The sequence below is a fragment of the Paramormyrops kingsleyae genome, chromosome 20 (assembly GCF_048594095.1).
Source record: "Paramormyrops kingsleyae isolate MSU_618 chromosome 20, PKINGS_0.4, whole genome shotgun sequence".
Classification (NCBI taxonomy): domain Eukaryota; kingdom Metazoa; phylum Chordata; class Actinopteri; order Osteoglossiformes; family Mormyridae; genus Paramormyrops; species Paramormyrops kingsleyae.
Window position 1 is genome coordinate 21,460,943 of NC_132816.1, and position 19,662 is coordinate 21,480,604.

The 19,662-nt window shown below is 52.1% G+C and overlaps 1 protein-coding gene across 1 annotated transcript in view; it reads right to left on the bottom strand.

The window, feature by feature from the left end:
- LOC111848416 (bone morphogenetic protein receptor type-1A-like) overlaps positions 1 to 19,662 on the bottom strand; it is a 30,810-nt gene that overhangs the window by 3,955 nt on the left and 7,193 nt on the right. The window contains exons 2-9 of the mRNA XM_072703365.1: positions 9,213 to 9,456; positions 3,474 to 3,645; positions 3,194 to 3,296; positions 2,990 to 3,089; positions 2,446 to 2,539; positions 1,692 to 1,827; positions 899 to 1,091; positions 345 to 642 (exon numbers count right to left, since the gene is read on the bottom strand). Of these exons, the coding sequence (XP_072559466.1) occupies positions 345 to 642; positions 899 to 1,091; positions 1,692 to 1,827; positions 2,446 to 2,539; positions 2,990 to 3,089; positions 3,194 to 3,296; positions 3,474 to 3,645; positions 9,213 to 9,456 (1,340 nt within the window). The remainder of the gene's footprint in view (positions 1 to 344; positions 643 to 898; positions 1,092 to 1,691; positions 1,828 to 2,445; positions 2,540 to 2,989; positions 3,090 to 3,193; positions 3,297 to 3,473; positions 3,646 to 9,212; positions 9,457 to 19,662) is intronic.

Here is a 19,662-nt window from a genome sequence, read left to right on the forward strand (position 1 = left end):
TCAATCATACTCACTGCTTGAGGTGGCAATGCCTGCCTGTACTGCCCTTATCATCCAGACGAGAGATACCGGTACGCGAGGAGCGTGCCCACACCACGTAGTGGTGAGTAGCGGGTCGCCCTCAAGCCGTCACCATAACGACGAGACTCCCGACAAACAAAAAACTTCTGATAAATATGTAAGTGCTGCTGGACTGACTATGTTGATTTTTAACGCCATTTCCAGCAACTAGGGCTGTATTCATGGTGAGAGTAAATGTAGCTTGTTTGCTCTCAATTCACAGAGGAGCGATTGACGATTCCCCATCGGTAGCTGCTAAACTTGACCTGCAGCCCGGGTCGTACCTATTGAACTTGACGGCCAACCCCAGGTCGGCGATGCAGCACGTGCCGTTCTTCTTCACCAGTATGTTTTTGCTCTTGAGGTCGCGGTGGGCGATAGCCGGCTTGCCCTGCGTGCCGTAGATCTCGGTGTGCAGGTGGCACAAGCCGCAGGCCGCAGAGTAGGCGAGCCGCAGCAATCCCGCCGCGTCCAGCGTGCTGAACTTCAGGTAGTCGTGTAGGGAGCCGTTCTCGTGGTAGTCCGTGATGAGGAAGAGCTGCGTGAAGGAGCCCGTGCCCTTGATGTCAGCCGCGATGAACCCTGGGAACGTTAGACTGGGTGAGGTTTCATTCAGAGGTATGTTCTGGAGACAATATCTTGTGAAACAGGAATAGAGAAAACAGGGTAAACTGCAATCTCTCACACTAAAGAGTGCTGCAAATGTCCTGCATGGACCTCACAGTAGATATCTTCTCCAGCTTTGTTATCTAATTAACCTGTCATTCATAGAGACAGTAAATCCAAACTAAAGACTGCGTTATGCGATTAGAGAAGTAACAGACCACGGGCCACATACCCAATATGTTTTCGTGCCTCATAAGGACTGTCTGGTAGATCTCCGTCTCCCGGAACCAGCTGGCCTCCTCACGTGTGAAGAACACCTTGACGGCTACCTTCTCGCCACGCCAGCTACCCAGCCACACCTCCCCGTAGCGGCCCTTGCCAATGGGCCGAACCATCTGGATCTGCTTGGCGATGGTGCGCTGTACCTGGAGGTGTATCAGCACGCCAGTCACGTGATCGGCGCTCCACATTTGTCTTGCGAAATCACAGCCTTAAGGCTGATCAGCAAACAGATAGGAGACCCTTTCAACTTTCCCGGTTAGGTAAGATGGTGCCAAAGTAACATCAGTTGAAGGACAAATACCTTTTACTGAATACTACCTTAGGATAGTTATTTCAACACCGTGGGCAATGCTAAAGAGTTTTCACAACATTCATGCAGTATTCTAACAGTTCAAACTGACTTTCTCTTGTGTTAGCTAGCTTGTGTTGGCTTCATCATTCACATTCCACTCTTAACCTTCATGCCAGAACCCAGAGCAACAAGCACTGCCAACAGGGCAAAATCTGAACTGTTTCCAAAGATAAATCCCAAACATGGCAAGCTCTGACGGGTGAAAGGCTCGGAGCATTACCGGTTAGCACTGGTGCTAGAAGCATTGCGTGTTTTGGACAGGACTATGGGAGAGATTCGCTAAAGGAGCAGACCACTCGATTCTGCCATCAGCCACTACCAAACGTCATTCACCAGGTCGGCGGTTGGAGGGGGACCTGCCTCCACATTCAGCTCCCTTTCCCATGCTTACCAGTAGGGGCAGACCAGAGCCGCTGGCCGAGGTGGACAGGTTGATGAGGTCTTTGAGTGACTCGCCGACAGGGATGATGGCCTCTTCCTGCTCCAGGTCCCTGCGGTAGCGTTGTCTCTCCGTCTGCCATTTGTACCTGCCAGAAACGCAGCCGACGGCCGGCCAATCATGACAGAGGGTCTGATAGCTATACAGCTGCTGCTAACTAAGCTCGTCAAGATGCGAGCGGGCTTGTCTGATGTAGAACTTCGACACTATCTATCACGCAGTCTATAACATCAACCTTAACTATCCCTAAAGTGACAAAGCTGCTCTCACAATAGATATCAAACACCAAATTGAGTTATCCACCTTGACCATGATTGGCTGCCCAGTAGATAAAGTCTCCATTATGCATCGTTCACTTAGACAAACAGCACCCCCACCTTCACTGTCAGCTGACTGTTGGCGCATTGACGTTACCACCAGTCAACGACATCTGACATCAACCGCTATCAGCCGGCAAGTCAAACACATAAACTGTAAAAGAGCTCTTTCCTGGTACCGGTCAGCTAAGGCGAACAGCAGATCTGCCTTCACTATCATCTCTCAAACAACTTGTCAAACACAAGACGGTCATTAACTGTCACGCTCAGTCAAAAAACCCTTTCAAACATTTACCAGAGGAGTGACAAGGGCACAAGGCGGCAAGATGCAACCACAGTAGCTGAAATGTGAGCAGAAGCTCCGTCCTAAACACCGGTGACTGGCTGACCTGTAATAGCAAACGATGGTGATGATGATGAGGAGGCAGCAGCAGGCGGTCACCGAAACGAGGAAGGCCACCCAGTGGGCACCGCTGAGCAGGTCTGCGGGACAAAGAAATGGGGGGTAATGATCTACCCAGAAACCAAAGTACCAGCTCATCTGAGCAAAATTCACACCCCAGGACCTGGTCTACGGTTCGAATGGTCCAAAGCAGCTGTACACCACCCATAATGAGCAGTGGAAGCCACTCTGACAGAGTATCAATGATTCATGGCAAACTGAGGAACAGATGTTGGGAGGCACCATGTTTACATGGGCTGAAGACAACGGTCAGGTGACCAGATCAGAAAAAAATGGAGGATTTGTAAAGGACGTGGATGTGGCTCGTCATAAACAAGCTGGTGGGGAAAATTCTTTAAAGAGTGACTGTGCGGGCGTTAGTCTCCAGAAACACACTGCGAATTGGAATTCATTGTTGAAGAACCATTTTCCATGACCAGGGCAGTTGTTTGGTGTTGAGAGAGAGAGAGGAAGGGTCATCCTGCACCCACCTGGCAGGACACGAGGCGGGAGAGTCGGCCGAAGGTCGCGGTTACAAAGGTCAGTCTGGCAGCACTCGATCGTCCGCCTCGTCTGGGCGTTGGGGGAATCCTGGGAAATGTAGGCATTTCAGACACACAAGTATAGGCGCCATTTAGTGAAGGGGCTGTTTATAGGGCATCAGTTCTGTAAAGGCCTCCAGGACCATGGGTTACCTTGCACTGGAAATGCGAGCCCTCGTACTTCATGCACCCTGAGGTAAGGGTCTGTTCGCCATGTTCATCCTCCTCAATTATGGCGAAACACTGGCCATTGGTCCTGCACGACCGGGGATAGGCACACAGATTAGCTTGGCACAGGTCAGTAAGATCATTAAAAACATGGAGCATTTGAACTACGTGCATTTCGAGTTCAAGGCAAGATGATGGATGAGCTGAAGGATTGAATTTTAACACAAATGGGGCCCTGGGTGTGGGACCAGCAGGGGGCGCTCACCTGCAGGTGTTGTTGGTGGCATCTTCAGGGCAGTGGCCTGAACAGTAGCAGGTCAGGAAGCGTGCCGCGTCTTCAGGGGCCACAGTGGCGCCGTCCCCAGAGCGGGACTGCCGCGGATCGGGGCCCGGCCGTGCCCCCGTGCCTTGGAGCACATGGTCAGGGTTCTGCCCCCCTGTGTTGGAAGAGGAGGGAGCGCATCAGACCAATCGACAGAGGATATCAGCCCATGCCCAGATCTGCACTGCAGCCAGGGAAAAGGAACCGAATCGATGGATCGAGCGAGAACCTTACGAGTCCTATTTCCATGGCTGGTGCACTTTCCTTAAATGACAACCACAGGACATTTGGGAAACGGATAACGCAATAATAGCTCGGTGCTCGTATTTACAGAGCCTGCTGTTACTCTGATAGCCGTCTCAACAAAGACACCCAGATCCCCCAAGGCAGCTTCAGCAGGAGCGCCGAGGAGGACGCGGCGTCCGGTCGCCCATCGCGGACACTGGCCACCACCACCCTCATCCACCTCCTCTGCTTAAGCATCATGCGATAATCGCCTCACCTCTGAAGCTCTCTGACAGGGCTTTGAAATAAACCGGCACACAGAGCCAGCTGGTACATCGAGATTGAAGGCTAAAATGGAGAACTAAACACTGCTACTCACGCCTTAGCAGGGAAGGATTCCCAAAGATATCTGCCACCCCCAACCAACAATAACAAACCCAGGCTTTCTTTGTTCATCATCTCTGCAATTTTGCCCTGATGGTTGGGATTCTTTTGACAGAATACAATCACACCACATCCTGTGTAGTCAGATAAGGGCTTTAATATGACGACACCCCCACCCCCCACCAAAACCCGCCCCAAACCAGCACTGCAAACAAACCTCTCTGAAGGCAATCTGGCTTATCGGTTACCGTAACGACACCACGGACCTTACAATAAACAGAGATAATGCTAATTGCCGAACAGCAGCGTTAACACAATGCTCACAAACAAATAGCGTCCACGGTTAATCCCGGCACGCAGTAGACGGCAGTGAGTATGAACACCACAGCCGCTCTTTGCACCCTTACACTAAGCACTTCTATATTTATTGACATTTCGGGGCAGATCTATTTCCGTCCGTGAGCGGCTAGGCTCAGACACGCCAGACCTCATGTCTGTTAAGGAGTTAAGGAGGCGGAATACTTCAAAGGCCGTCCGGACAAAATGAAATTGAACACGCCGGCGAGAACAATCGGTCGCATGCTTACACTTGCTGGTCCCATCTCACGCCACAACCCTAGAGGGCGCAGAATGTGTTTGATGCGGCAGACCCACATACGGAAGGCAAATAAACGCACTGTGAGGAGCATGCGAGTCATTTTAATGAAGGAGACGACAGGTCTTTTAAGATGGAAGTTTCTCTCGTTGGTTGCAGCCGCTATTGGTCCAACACTAGTAGTGTCACAGACAGGGATCACGCTAGCAGAACACACGCATTCTACAGCAAACATTACACACTTACGGCATTTACTGTTAACGCATGAGCATGCAATAATTTACATTATTTAAAGTGTGCCAGTGACTGCAACGAACTGACGAATTGTGCGGCATCACATTTATGTCACCGAATGGGGGACAGTGGGTGGGATCGGAACAAATGAAAGTTCACCTCAAGGACCATGGTAATTATGGTTCATACCATGTATTGCTATAACTACGTGGATTCCATCTGGAGGAAACACTGTCAAACTGATAACTGAAAGGAACGAGAAACGGGCTTTAAATCTGTCAGATGCTGCGCAGGTGGAGGTCCCCTTTACGAAGTCCAGGCTCAGAGTACAGAGAGAGAAAGCCGGACTGATGACCCTGAAGACGCGCGACCCGGCGGGCAGAGCCTGGGGGCGGCAATGCGACAGGGTGGAGGATCGGGGCCCGAATGAGCACCGACAGCCCTAATGGACTGGTTAGCCCAGCCTGAACCTCCCGGCCTGCGCCGCATAGCTCACAAGGTCCATTTCTGCCCAGAGTGTGTGTGTGTGTGTGTGTGTGTGTGTGTGTGTGTGTGTAAAAGCGAGATAGGCTGATCTAAAAGGTCTGACTTGCTAATGTCTGGTGACCGGGCTGCACTGATGCGTCGTCACGACGAGGTACAAACAGAAACTAGCAGGCCCACAAAATACGGGTCTCAGAAACTCGCAGAGCGGCCAAAACTTTCCATGCAGACTACTATCGAATAAACAAAACGCATATGCAAATGAGATTTGAAGTCACTACGAAAACAGCACTTATTCAGGCGAGCGGGGGGTGGGGGAGTCATTGTTCCGTAACCTGCGGCAACACCCTAAGAAAACAAAAGCAGATACATCCAGGTCTGTTCATTCATCCAACAACGGTGCCATGCTCGAAGGCGGGTTTGTTTGCTCTGAAATACCGACCCACAGCTACGTGCAGTCAATGCCTGACCTCCCCCGCTGCCCTGAGAAGAAATCCGATTGTACAGATATACTTTAAAAAAACCAGAGAGCCTTATGGGTCCATTAAACTGCTTCTGGCATGGACGACGTTCATGGGGGCACATCAGGCTCAGAGTCCAACTCAGCCTTGCTTACCGTTGAAATGTTTCAGTTTTATTAATTACTAAGCCAAAGTACTTCAGATCCGGATTCTTCCTGCCTCAATCTGCCGGCCGGGGCTACAAAGGTGAAGAATCTGCTGCCTTAAATCTGTTCCCAGAGGAAGCCAACAGCTTCACTTCACTGCAGCCCATCCGGTTTAAGACGATGTTTGAGTTTCCATAAAGTCCTTCACCGCAATAAGCTGGAAGTGTTTAAATCTTACATGCTTGGGCAATTAAGGCGGTGCCTTAGACGAGGGAGAGCGCAGCCAAAACCGAGGAAGTTACAATATCTAACAACCAATTTCATACATTATAGTCCCATGCAAAGACACTCTTGGTGATAGCATGTTAATCACACATTACTGATAATGATCCACATTCAACGCCGCAGACACCAGCCTAAATTCAATGCAAGGAAAGAGGAACTGGTCTCAGAATAAGTCTGAGTCCTAGGTGGGACAATCCCATAGCCTTGAGTAAAAACACCGTAACCTACAGGAACAGCCTCCCTCTGCACTGTGGAAAAACAAAATTGATATTCTATTTCAAAAAAAGAAGCCAGCTCTGAAGAGACGAGCGGTCTGGTGTTTAGAGGGTGGCCATGTTTTGCTCTGCCTCTCGGACCCCCATCCAAAATGGGGGAGGGAGTGCAGCGTGCTCCTCACCAAGGCTCTGCTCCCACATGTGCATTTAATTCACACTGCCGTCACCACGGAGTCTGAGGTCTGGCAGGCGCGCGCACACACAGACACACACACACGCGGGCCATTCTGACCACTGCCTCCCGAAACACACAGCCAGTCGCTCAGATCCCATTTAACGGAGCAGGCAGGGGGAGAGGAGGCGCCGTCCGCTGTGACAAGCAAGAGGGGCAGAAATGGCAATAAAGTGGAGAGTTGAAAACGGCCCACCCCCGTGCCTTGCCCACGATTCCAGAATGTTCCATTTGGTTGGTTGGTTGGTTGGTTGGGTGGGTCTGTCTGTCTCTGTCTGTGTCTGTGTCTGCGCGCGCGTGTCTGCGCGCGCGTGTGTGAGGTGCGCGTGTGTGAGGTGCGCGTGTGTGAGGTGCGCGTGTGTGAGGTGCGCGTGCGTGTATGTACGTCTGCATGCATGTATGTCTGCATGCATTTCTGTGTGTGGTTAATGTACAAACAGCTGTCTAAAGCCAGCGGCTCACAGGACGTTATAATACAGCTTCCCTATGCAGATGTTTCAAAATGAAGATAAAAACTCACACCAATTTCAGGCCATAGAAGGAAAAAGAAAAAAAAAAGGAAAATTTCCTTTCCGGAAATTTCTGTGAACAAGACAAACAATGAAGTGTTTAAAGTGCGTCCGCACTGTATGTGTGCGTTTACACACTTTTCCCCAGCTATTAACAAGCCTTTGACACCAAACAGGAAATGGTTAATGTGCAGAGGAAGGTTAGGAAGCACCAATGAGGCTAACAAGCTTCCTGTAGTAGGGGGGGGGGGGGGGCTGCGCCTGCTGGGGGCAGGCTGGCGCAGGGAGGCAGGAAGGAGGGCGCCGAGCCGCAGGGGCACAGGAGGCGAGGCCCATCAGAAATCAAGCCTGGCAAATCTCAGATTTCAGTGACGGATCAGGAGACGCTACAAGGCCGAGCTCAGGAAAACAATAAAAGGTATGAGGGAGACATCAGCAGCCAGCCGAGCGCTCCGCGCTCTGCTCCTCACACCGCACCACTCCTCAGACCGCTCTGCTCCTCACACCGCACCACTCCTCAGACCGCTCTGCTCCTCACACCGCTCCCCGCACCGCTCCTCAGACCGCTCCCCGCACCGCTCCGCACACCGCACCGCTCTGCTCCTCACACCGCTCCCCGCACCGCTACTCAGACCGCTCTGCTCCTCACACCGCACCGCTCCGCTCCTCAGACCGCTCTGCTCCTCGCACCGCTCCCCGCACCGCTCCTCACACCGCACCGCTCCTCACACCGCTCTGCACCTCAGACCGCTCTGCTCCTCAGACCGCACCGCACCGCTCCTCAGACCACTCTGCTCCTCACACCGCACTGCACAGCTGCTTGGTGATCATTGTAGTGCCTAAGGACCCGGGTTCGAGACTGTCAATCTGGCTGGTTTGTGGGACATGTGGCCTCTGAGCAAGGCCTTTAACCCTCATTTGCTTCAGGGACTGGCTGACCCTGTTCTGACAAAAATGTATGTCGCTTTGGATAAAAGGGTTAGCTCAATAAATACATGTAAAGCAGACAGGTCTCGGGGGAGATGGACGTTTCCGGAACACTTGCTTCTACCTTTAAGAGAGCAGCAGCAAACTCCACTATCTGCCGATAGAGTCCGGCTGCAGAAACCCAAGTCCCATGGGCTCTGGCGGCACCCCTTGAAGTCGCAGAGAGCAAAGCCCGACTCCTGCATTCTTCGCGCAATTCCCAAATTACTATAATCCCTTCCAAGCGCCATGTTCAGTGTGACTGATGGGACTCCGGCTCCGGCTCTTGAAGTGAACTCCTTCCCATTTCCAAAAATAGGCCAGCATGGCCACGGAATATGTGCCACTAGAAAACAGAGCTCTGAGGAGGAGGAGGAGAAGTGGCACAGCCACACAGAGCAGCCTGTGACGCACGACACACATTTACCCCTGGAGCAACTAGGGGTTAAAGGGCCTTGCTCAAGGGCCCAAGATCAATATCGGTCTGTCGACCCTGGGATTAGAACCGGTGATGTTCCGATCACAGGCAGAGCGTCCTAATCCAGAGCCACACCCCATCCCCCATAAAACTTAAAAACAACAGATTAAATCAAATGACGAAGAAATAACAGATGATCCACACAGGTGAGTCTCAGTAACCGTGGGACAAGCAGGATCTTGCAGGTGAGGATTTTAACTAACTTGAATCAACAAATTGAAAAAATTGGACGTAACCATAGATACACGAGGAGGGAAGGAGAGAGACAGATGTACACAGACAGGCAGGCAGACAGACTGCCAGACAGACTGACAAGACAGAGACTGCCAGACAGGCAGGCAGACAGAGACTGCCAGACAGGCAGGCAGACAGAGACTGCCAGACAGACTTACAGACATAGACTGCCAGACAGACAGGCAGGCAGACAGATTGACAAGACAGAGACTGCCAGACAGGCAGGCAGACTCACCATCCACTGCGGACACGAGGGAATAGCAGGCCCCAAGAACACAGATCCAGAGCAAGACTCTCGTCATTCTTGTCAGACACCTGGAATCCCGCCTGTCCGAAGAACCCAGTCGGCCAGAGGATTCAGCAGCAGCAGCAGCAGCAGGGAGTGAAGGCAAGGAGACCCCCAAAGGCCGCAGAGAGCCGGTGCGGGGGGGATGGCAGGCCTCGACGTTCCTTTTCACTTGATCCCCTTGTCCACAAGCCTGGAACCGAGAGAGACGGAGAAGCTTAATGAGACTGGACCACACAGCACGGCTAGCGTGGAACCCGTAACAGAATCCAATGGTGCCAGGGGTCACATGTGAGAAGCGGGAGGTCAGGGGTCACAGCCAGACGTCTTTGTGCATGAGCCCCCAAACATTAAGCGGCTTGTTGTTCTTCGGCAACCCACCCCCCACCCCACATAAACCCAACAGAATCACTCAGCCCCGGCTTAAAAAAAGATTCCTTGTATTATCATCAAACAAAAACAATGAAGTCAGTCAGAGAGAGACGTGGATGTGATTAGAGGACAGGGCACCTCCTGGTGGCTCCCATGAGCCCTCACTCAGCCTTCTAACCAATCAGCTCTGCACCTCTGAACCCCGACCCTACCCCCAATCCCTACACTCTTAGCACGTCTCTTTGGGGTTGAGCGATTGCCGGGGGAGGGTAATGCAATAGCCGGATGGAGTCTGTCACATCTGATTTCCTTCAGGGAGGGCAGAGCCTGACCCCAGCCCTACTTTTCACGCACCATTACCATCTGGGTTTTGGGGGAACAATGGCATTCTCCTGAAGACCGGGTCGGGTTGGGGGGTGGGTATCACCCTTCACCAGTGAAACTGTGCGCTCCAGAGCTCTGACCAAAGGGGAACCACACTGGTACCAGTAGAAGAATGTGCCTGAACATTACTATCCAGAGAGAATTTGTATGTGCTTGTAACAGGCTCGTCGTCCTCATTTCCTCTGAAAGCCTGGGGGATGTTTACCATGCAACGCTCGCACCCAGAGAGGCATGCAAACCCGTTTGCAACACTGAGTGTTTAAGGTAGCACTACAGGGGCCCATGAACGCGCAGTTAGGGCCTCTAACCCAAATCCTGAGCCACCCGGAAGACGCCCCAGAGGGACAGGCTGGGGCGGGGGCGACATAACCAGGAACCCCACCCGGAAGTGACGTCCCGCCTCTCAGGATTAGCACGTTCACAACGGCGGTCCTGATGGAAATCTGCTGGCCAGCAGGTCTGCAGAAACCAGACACGTCCCACCTGCAGTAGTTTGAGTAGTTTGAGTCAGCCAGCTTCACGAGCATTCACCTGTTAGGTAAAAATATCATTGGCCGAAATGTCCGATGTAAAACATGCCAAATAACTTCACTGACAGAATATTAAATAGCCTAATTTCGTGTGACCTTACATATGAACGGATATTGTGCAAAAGTTTGGTTTTGCCCCTGCTGATATGACAAAGAAATTCACTGAGCCTAATGTAAACGTGCTGCAGCGTGTTAAGGGAGGACAGAGAAACACTATTCGCTCTCAGACAGGTCAAATGGCATTTTTCTACAGCACCAGGTACTGAACTTTTGGTACTTTGAGAAAGTTTAAGGTGTTCGTTTTCCACTGGCGTAAAAACTGGTACCAGCGCTGAATGACATCACAGAGATAGGTGAGGTATTTTGTACTGAATTTCAAAAATGGCTGTAGTATGTTATAGGGCTGGACAACGTGTGTTATTAATACCAACATCGCATGTTATGCACATGCAATTCTCTCTAGTCGGCTGTATTAAAATAAGGTTTTGTCTTACTCTCAATTCTGTATGGACATTTTAGCGCAGGGGGTTAAAGTTTTGCTAAAATGTTTACTTTGTTACTCTGTCATAGAAAAAAAAACTAAGCAAATTTTGCAATTTTAATTATTCCATTTATAGATTCTTATATCTTTAAAAGTCAGTTTAAAGTTTACCTCCACTGTCTGAGGGAGCCAGCAGGCATGTGCAGGTATGTGCAGGTATGCGCGCACCACACACACGCAGACAATAATATACGCAGACACACACACACGTATGCGCACCTCACACAGACACGCACACAGACACACACACGCGCACCACACACACGCACGCACGCACGCACGCACGCACACACACAGAAACCCTTGCAGGGAGACCCTGCTCCCACCGTCCTCCTCTCGCTCCTCCTGCTTTGCTCCCTGCTCCTTGGCCTGTAACCTGAGCCCAGCACAGCCTCCCAGCCTACCCCCACCCCCCCGCTGCTCCTGGCACAGATCCTGAGCCCCTCTGGGGGCCCCTCCTTGCCCCCCTCCCCGCCCGTTCGACATCCCTCTCAGACTTTCTGGCTCTCGCCTCACTGTGCCGCACTGGAGCCCCGCCCCTCATGCCTCACTGTGCCGCACTGGAGCCCCGCCCCTCATGCCTCACTGTGCCGCACTGGAGCCCCGCCCCTCATGCCTCACTGTGCCGCACTGGAGCCCCGCCCCTCATGCCTCACTGTGCTGCACTGGAGCCCCGCCCCTCATGCCTCACTGTGCCGCACTGGAGCCCCGCCCCTCATGCCTCACTATGCTGCACTGGAGCCCCGCCCCCCATGCCTGGCTGCCATCGCGCCTGGATCTCGGCCACGCTCTGCTACCTCTCAGACTCAAGGATGAAGGAAAAAAAACATACCCGGATACATTCAGAGCACCTTCCCGGCCGACCGAGGGCTGATAAGCACAGAACAAAAAGGCCTTCGGAGAGGGGAGAGCTGGGGGCGGGGTTCACTCGGAAAATACAATCTGCCCGAAACAGCACACCACGTCATTCTACGCCATTCTACATGTGCGCTGCCACACGGATGTAGGACTGCATCGGCCCGGCTTGCCGCTGGCGTCTGTCCGGTACCCCGTGAGGTGTCACTGAAGGACACACGCTGAGTCACAGCAGGTGACGGGTCTGACAGCAGGTGACGGGTCTGACAGCAGGTGACGGGTCTGACGGCGGCTCACACACGGACAATAAGATGACCAATAAGACATCCAGGGCAGGGAAGAAAGGAGCAGGACGGGGCTGTTCAGGGGAACGAGGACACAGTTAAATGGGGGGGGGCTGACCCAAGTGACCTGAAAACCAGCTCTCTTCCTCCTGGGGGGGGAGGGGTGGCGCTTGCCTTCCTGTCGTCATTGCTCTCGCAGCTCAGACGTCCAGCACAAGCAGCTGCATGTCTATCAGACCCTGCAGACGCCAACCTGCCCCCCAGCTCCCAACCCGCCCCCCAGACACACAAGCTTCCAGAAGGATCCGTCTCTCACCCCTGTAATCAGTAATTTACGGCTCGGGCGGTAATCTCAGCAGCGGATGGGGGTGGGGGGGTGGGTGGGCTTTCTCCTGCTGCACGCCAGGCCTCCCTGCTGCACTTCATACAGACCAGCTCACGTTTCACATCTGGGGAGGGCCAGAACCCCCCAGCGCCGAAGACACGCCCGGACGGCCCAGCCAGTATAAAACCCAGCGGCGATGGCGGCCCGCGAGCTGATAAGTGCAGCCATAAGTGAGGTCCATTCCTTGGGGGGGAGGGAGGCACTCACTTTTGTTTTAAAGAGCCTGTTGGACTGACGGGGGGAGGGATAAAATACTGAGAGCCTTAACGTATGTTTAAACATTATCAGGGTGTGAGAGTTTTCCACCGTGTTGGAGAATTTCACTGAGCATTTGACAAAAAGCACTGGGGGAGGGGGGGCGCACACGCACACACACACACACACACACACACACACTTAGGCATGTCAAGTTTTCCATCCCTGTGAAGAGCAGTGGTGGGCGGAGTCAGACAATAATAGCTCAGCACATGCCCAGAAGCGCCTCTCCTTCTGGGACTCCCGTTTGTTTTTGTTTACTACACATCCCATGGTGCTCTGGGGCCGAATGCCACAAGTGCGAGACGCCTGCCAGCTTCAGCCGGCCAATGCGGGCACATTCAGCAGCACGAAGCCCCATCAGCTAGATGCTTCGGGGGGGGAAACACACAGATGGGGGTCTGTCGACGTGCCATGCAGGAGAAAACTTCAGGCACGACACAGACGGTCTTTTCTTGGTGAGTTTGGGGCCGCCTTTGGAGAAGGAAGCCCGGGGTGTCACCAGCCCGTGCGGAGCGGCTGCACGCCTGGCATGACCTGGCACGACCTGGCACCCCTGGCATGACTAGGCACCCCACTGTGAAAGTCTACACGCCCCCACCACACCAATCACATGTCCTTCACCCCGCATTTGAAACCAAACTACGTGTGTGTTTTCCTGCTTTTAACCATCTTCAGGGGGACAGCAAATGAGTCCCTGGTGGGGGGGGGGGGGGGGGGGGAGCCCCGCTCTGCTGCGGATTGTCACAATCCCACTTTTTGTTTTTCTACTACTCTCAAGAGACCCATGCAGACACTATCACGTAAAAGAACAAAAATCTCAAACTCTACAGTCAGGGAAACTTTTAAAGTAACAACCCTCACACAGATCACACGCTAAAGAGAGAGAGAGAGAGAAAGGGAGAGAAAGGAAGAGAGAGGGAGAGAGAGGGGTAGAGAGACACGGCACTTTTACACACTGAAAACGCCACCAACTGCCCCAGGAAGGCGCAGAGCAGCCCTTATGGGCTTAGCTGTCTTTCTAATATGAGGTGACATGATGAAACTCTAGATGAACAACGACGGAAACTGACGACATCAGAGGCCAACAGCAGCACAACGCGGAAGGGCGCCGAGAGGAGAGCCCAGGAGGAGCGGCCGGACTCACCGAAGCAGGACGCCGGGATAACTCTCCTGCGGCTTCGGAAACGCCATGGAATACGAAGAAGGGGAAGAAAAGAAGAAAATGGCAGAGAAATGGCCAGGTCACGTTTTCTGTGCACCTAGCGGAGAACTCCCGCTCCAACGACACCCGCCTCCCCCAGACGGGAAAATGGGGCGGGTTCTAAGATGTCATTTATAGCTCAGTGCTGCGCACGCCCAGCGGTGCCCTGCCTCTCTGCACACCCAACTCCCTGGAGAGCTGACCTTGGGCGACCTTTGGAAACAGTGCAGACAAGGCGATGACAACAGCAGCTAAAGGCGTCAAAAAATGAATAAAAAGCTCTCAATTTTCTGCCGTTACTGTATCAACGGTGGTGGTGGGGGGGGGGGGGCGTTCAACCGCAGCTCCAAATCACTTTATTACATCAGACAGGGTGACGCTGAGCAGCAGAAAGGAGGACGGCATGGATCAGTCCTCCAGACGTCGCATCAAACACGGGTAAAGTTGCAGCTCTTGAAAATCTGCCACAGAATTCCCACAGACCCCCCCCTCCAGACCCAAGACCCCCACGCTCCTTGTGGACACTTTGCCATTTCACCTTGCAGCGATTTTCAAAGACCAGCTTCTGCACTCACCTAGATTGATTAACCTGCGGTTATTAAGATCATCCTTCAAGCAGACATAACCCGCTCAACATGTGCATCTGTGCTGCTCTGTTACCAGCCTCTACAGGTCACCAAAGACAAGAATTACTGACTGGTAAATAAAACACAAGACAACAAGTCATTTGCATGAATGAACCCCTCGAACCCCTCGAAAGGTAGTGTGTGAGGGTACCTTTCTCATATCAATGATCAATCAAAAGCACACCACTCAACAGAAACATGGGTTCAATCACACACAACCCACACCCAGGCACAACTAGCCGTCCACCGTGTCAGCAGACCAAACGACACCAAATCGGAAACACAGCGTTTGCTGATGCATTTTGGGTACGGAGAGGGACTTCAGCTGGTTCTTTAATTAATGGTCTACCTTTCGGGAAATGCAGAGCTGGAGAGTCAGGCAGACTCTGCCGGTGATCTGAGGAGATGGCTGAGAGGGCGGCACGCCATGCTCAGGCACCTAAGGGAGGGGGGAGGAGGGCACAGCTAGACCGTATTCCAAGAAAAATGGCAAGGCTGTAAATTACATTACACATGGTCACTGCAGAGGCTCAGCGTGAGAAGCCATTTGAGCAGACAGAGAGATACGACGCATGCGAAGGAGCTACAATCGGACGGCAGCCGCCTTCCGAGCAACGCCGCGTGACAGAGAAGCACCCATTCTCCAGCAGCTTGGCTATATCACAGTTCAATGTGAACATCTTTCTGCCTTATGCAGTTCATGTATGTATTTTGGCGTTATGAGAAAGCGATTGAGGCCATCAGAAGATAGGGTCCCTCAATCATGTCGAGTTAATTCCCAGTCAACCACTGGTCCATTCCCAGTATGGCTATCCTGCTCAGAATGACGCCAGTCCACAGAGAGACCAGTACCCACAGTATTATGCTAGAGTCAACATTTAACCTGCTGAGAAATCTTCGTTGAGATCCATCCTCTAAAGTATAGTAATATGGTTACCTCGACATCCTCTCATCCAATGATTTTATTCGCTAAAAATGCTTTGTGAGGAAAAACTAAACCTAAAGTCAAGAGAACGCTCACTCATACACAGACAAGCAGGCTCTCAGACAGAGAGAGACAGACAGGCACGAACACAGACAAGCAGGTACACACACAGACAGGCAGGCTTGCACACAAAATGGAAGACAGACAGACATGCACACCGAGACAGGCACGCACACAGACAGGCTTGCACACAGACACAGCGAAAGCACATCAACAGCGCTTGTTTATGGGCTGGAATTCCACGGACTGCTTACTTCAGGGTGTTTAGGAATGCTGGAATGGTTGCCAAGAGATGCCTTATCAGATTGAGCCACATGACTCACAGTAACCAGGTATCTCAGACGTCTGAGTCAAGCTTTTGCGACAGCTCGAGAGGAACTCAAACTATAAACAAGCAGTTGACTTCCTGTTTAGCTGCCGTTTCAAATAGTTAAAATAGTCAAAATAAACACAATATTCTTAATCTTCTAAAACAATGCCAAACAAAAGAATCAGAAACACACTCTCACTGCGTACCACTGCAATTGTTGATCTGTTGTATTTCGACAATAGACTGGACACTTGGCATATTGGTGAACTTTTCCCGTCACTGAATCAGCTAATTCGGCTGACAACTCAAAGCTGTCAAAATCCATCTATCACAGGCTCCGAACATAAATGTACAGTGTTGTGAAGGTCAGGATTGCGCAAGCGGTGTCTTCTTACACGGCAACGTTCCTGATGGGAAGGGAGGAGAGCCTTGCTCAGTTACTGTGTAAATAATCAGCGGTGTTAGCCGAGACTGGGACAGGAGACGGCCAGCGTCAGGAAGTGGAAATCAATCGTTCGAAGGCTCCAAGACCGCAGATAATTGGCAGAATAGCTCTAAATATCGCAAGAGCTTTTGGAAGAGAGCTACATGATCTACGGAAACTGTCGCAAGCCAGAGGCCTTAAGCAGGCAAAAAGGAAAAAAGCAGGGGCACAGCGAGCGAGCAGGCAAGGGCTTAGGGCAAAACGGTGACTCATGGCAGAGTACCGCATCTGTGGGGACGGGAGCGTGGCCGGGATTTTGGCAAGAAGAGTGGCTCCTTTGTCAAAATACTTCACGGAAACCCGCTGCGAGCGCCCATACCCAGCTTTCCAAAAGAAATAACGACAAGAGGCAATAATAGTATTTCATTGCCAGTCAAATAACTTGAGAGAAAAGTTAACTCTGCAGCACTGGTGGCGTCCCGCCGCAGTCCATACGAGACGGAGGACTTTAGTACATCCACTGTTATCAAAACCAGAACCCAGGCTGATTCGAAAGCCACCCCCGCCTGCATAAGTGGCCCCAGCTTCAGAACTGACCCACAGTCCAGATGAAAACGGGTTAGTAAACCAAAACATGCACCCAGCAGATCACTATATTTTTTATAGCACTTGAAAGAGTCATTTCCTTTCAAGGTGTGAAGGGCTATGAAGAAACAAGGCAGGACAGAGAAGGGGGGGGGGGGGGGGGGGGCAGAGGAGAGGGGGGTGCGGGCAGAGGAGTGGGGGGGATGGGGGAGAGCGGCATTCCAGCTCTGTTCCGGAGGCTTTGGACTGAACCAACTGAAGCCTGAGGGCCGACTCATTTTAAAGTGCGGAGGCCTATCATTAATGTGAAAAGAAAAACCCATGACCTTATATGCTGCCCCCCCCCACCCAGTGTCATGGTCCCTAGAAACACCAATGACGTGTCTGGAGTGCCTCAGGAAAGCAACAGATATGCTTGCTAATTGTATGCCTTTGTCACATGACCCAGGCATTTGTAGTGACAAATCGAGTCTAGACAAGATAATATGGTGCTTTAAAGCAGAGTCTGAACCCCAAAAACCGAGAACACATTCACGGAGGCACACGCTGAATACAGCCCGTTGAAGTGAGCGTCCCATCCCGAGGTGGATGCACATTCCCAAAGACGACGCGGTCTCTCTGCGAGTAGTCCGTCCTTAGTTAATACAGCACGTTGAAATGAGCGTCCCATCCCGAGGTGGAAGCACATTCTGAAAGACGACGCGGTCTCTCTGCGAGTAGTCCGTCCTTAGTTAATACAGCCCGTTGAAGTGAGCGTCCCATCCCGAGGTGGATGCACATTCCCAAAGACGACGCGGTCTCTCTGCGAGTAGTCCGTCCTTAGTTAATACAGCCCGTTGAAGTGAGCGTCCCATCCCGAGGTGGATGCACATTCCCAAAGACGACGCGGTCTCTCTGCGAGTAGTCCGTCCTTAGTTAATACAGCCCGTTGAAATGAGCGTCCCATCCCGAGGTGGATGCACATTCCCAAAGACGACGCGGTCTCTCTGCGAGTAGTCCGTCCTTAGTTAATACAGCCCGTTGAAATGAGCGTCCCATCCCGAGGTGGATGCACATTCCCAAAGACGTCGCGGTCTCTCTGCGAGTAGTCCGTCCTTAGTTAATACAGCCCGTTGAAATGAGCGTCCCATCCCGAGGTGGATGCACATTTCTAAAGACGACACGGTCTCTCTGCGAGTAGTCCGTCCTTAGTTAATACAGTACATCGAAGTGACCGTCCCATCCTGAGGTGGATGCACATTCCTAAAGACGACATGGTCTCTCTGCGAGTAGTCCATCCTTAGTTAATCAATCTCCACTTTTCCCGAATAAGGTCAACCGCAATGGCTGAGTAAGCCTTAATATTTTGTGATGGATGCTGGCTGACTTTCGTGTCCATGCATAATTTACATAAATTTACTGCCGATAAACCCCCCCCCCCCCCCCAGCCCCACGGAGCCCCAGTGAGATTCATTGTTTGAAGGGCTTTTTTTGAGTCCAGTAGCGCAGCAAGAGCCTTATTCAAAAATTAGAGAGGCGTCAGCTGCTGGATGAGGGCCCCAGGCGAGCCCCCGAGCGTGGGGGCTGCTCTCCGTGCTGCTGCCCTTTTTTGGCAGCATCTGGCAGCTACACTCAGATTAGACCCCCCCCCCCCAAAGCTATAGTGCCAGGACCGCCTTTTCATGGACATCACATTCCTAATAAACAAACAAACAAAAGCAAATTCTCCTTAATGCCAGTGTCTGCAGAATGGAAACGCGAATCAACTTTGGCGCAATGCACAGGGACTGACTACAGAGAATCTCCAAAATAAGGAACGTCAACTACTCTGAGACTCTCAATCTCAATGCAGCCCCCCCCCCCAAAAAAAAAGGCATAGTCTAACCGCTAACGGCGGCATGCTAACATCCACGCCCCCCCCCCCTGCCCTGCACGCCGAACAGGCCCAGCTGCCGGCCTAAAACGGCCTCGGAGGCGGCCCTGGCGACGAAGCGTTTTGGGGGCGGGCCGAAAACAACTGCAGTGGGGCCCTTCAAGTCCTTTCCGGCGCCAGAAGGGAAGGTGTATGAAGAGGGAGAGGGAGAGAGAGAGAGAGAGAGAGAGAGAGGGAAGGAGGGAGGGAGAGAAAAGGCAGACATCCATACTCTTAGTGGAGTTGTAATTATAGTATTTGACAGTATAGTAATTATAGTATTATCTTGCCATACGCATATTGTGCAGACATAACTACAACCCAAGTATTCACTGGTACTATTCATATTTTTTAAATCGGTTTTTCTGAACCAGTTAAGCGACGATCTGTAACGCTCCGTTGTCTAACGCACCATCTGCACCCAGTGCACCAGAGCAAGATGGGAAGAAGGACCAAGCCGACCAAACTGAACCATCAGCGGCTCCTTGCAGAATGAAGGACGGGGAATTCATGGGTGGCCGGTCCAGACCTCCCACTGCTTAATGTGAACCGAAATTCTGCAGATACACAAGCCTGCTGCCGATGGTAGGACCTCATCGTCAGAGTAGTAGTACGGTAAATTTCCACGGCAGGAAACACCTCGCTCTACACACCCAAACCACGCCTAAAACTAAGGACGGCGAGTTCTGAGACGGACACATGGTCCTCTTTTTGGCCTGCAGAGGGCAGGAGACATTGTCCAGTATAGCCAGCAGTCCGCCAGCAGTG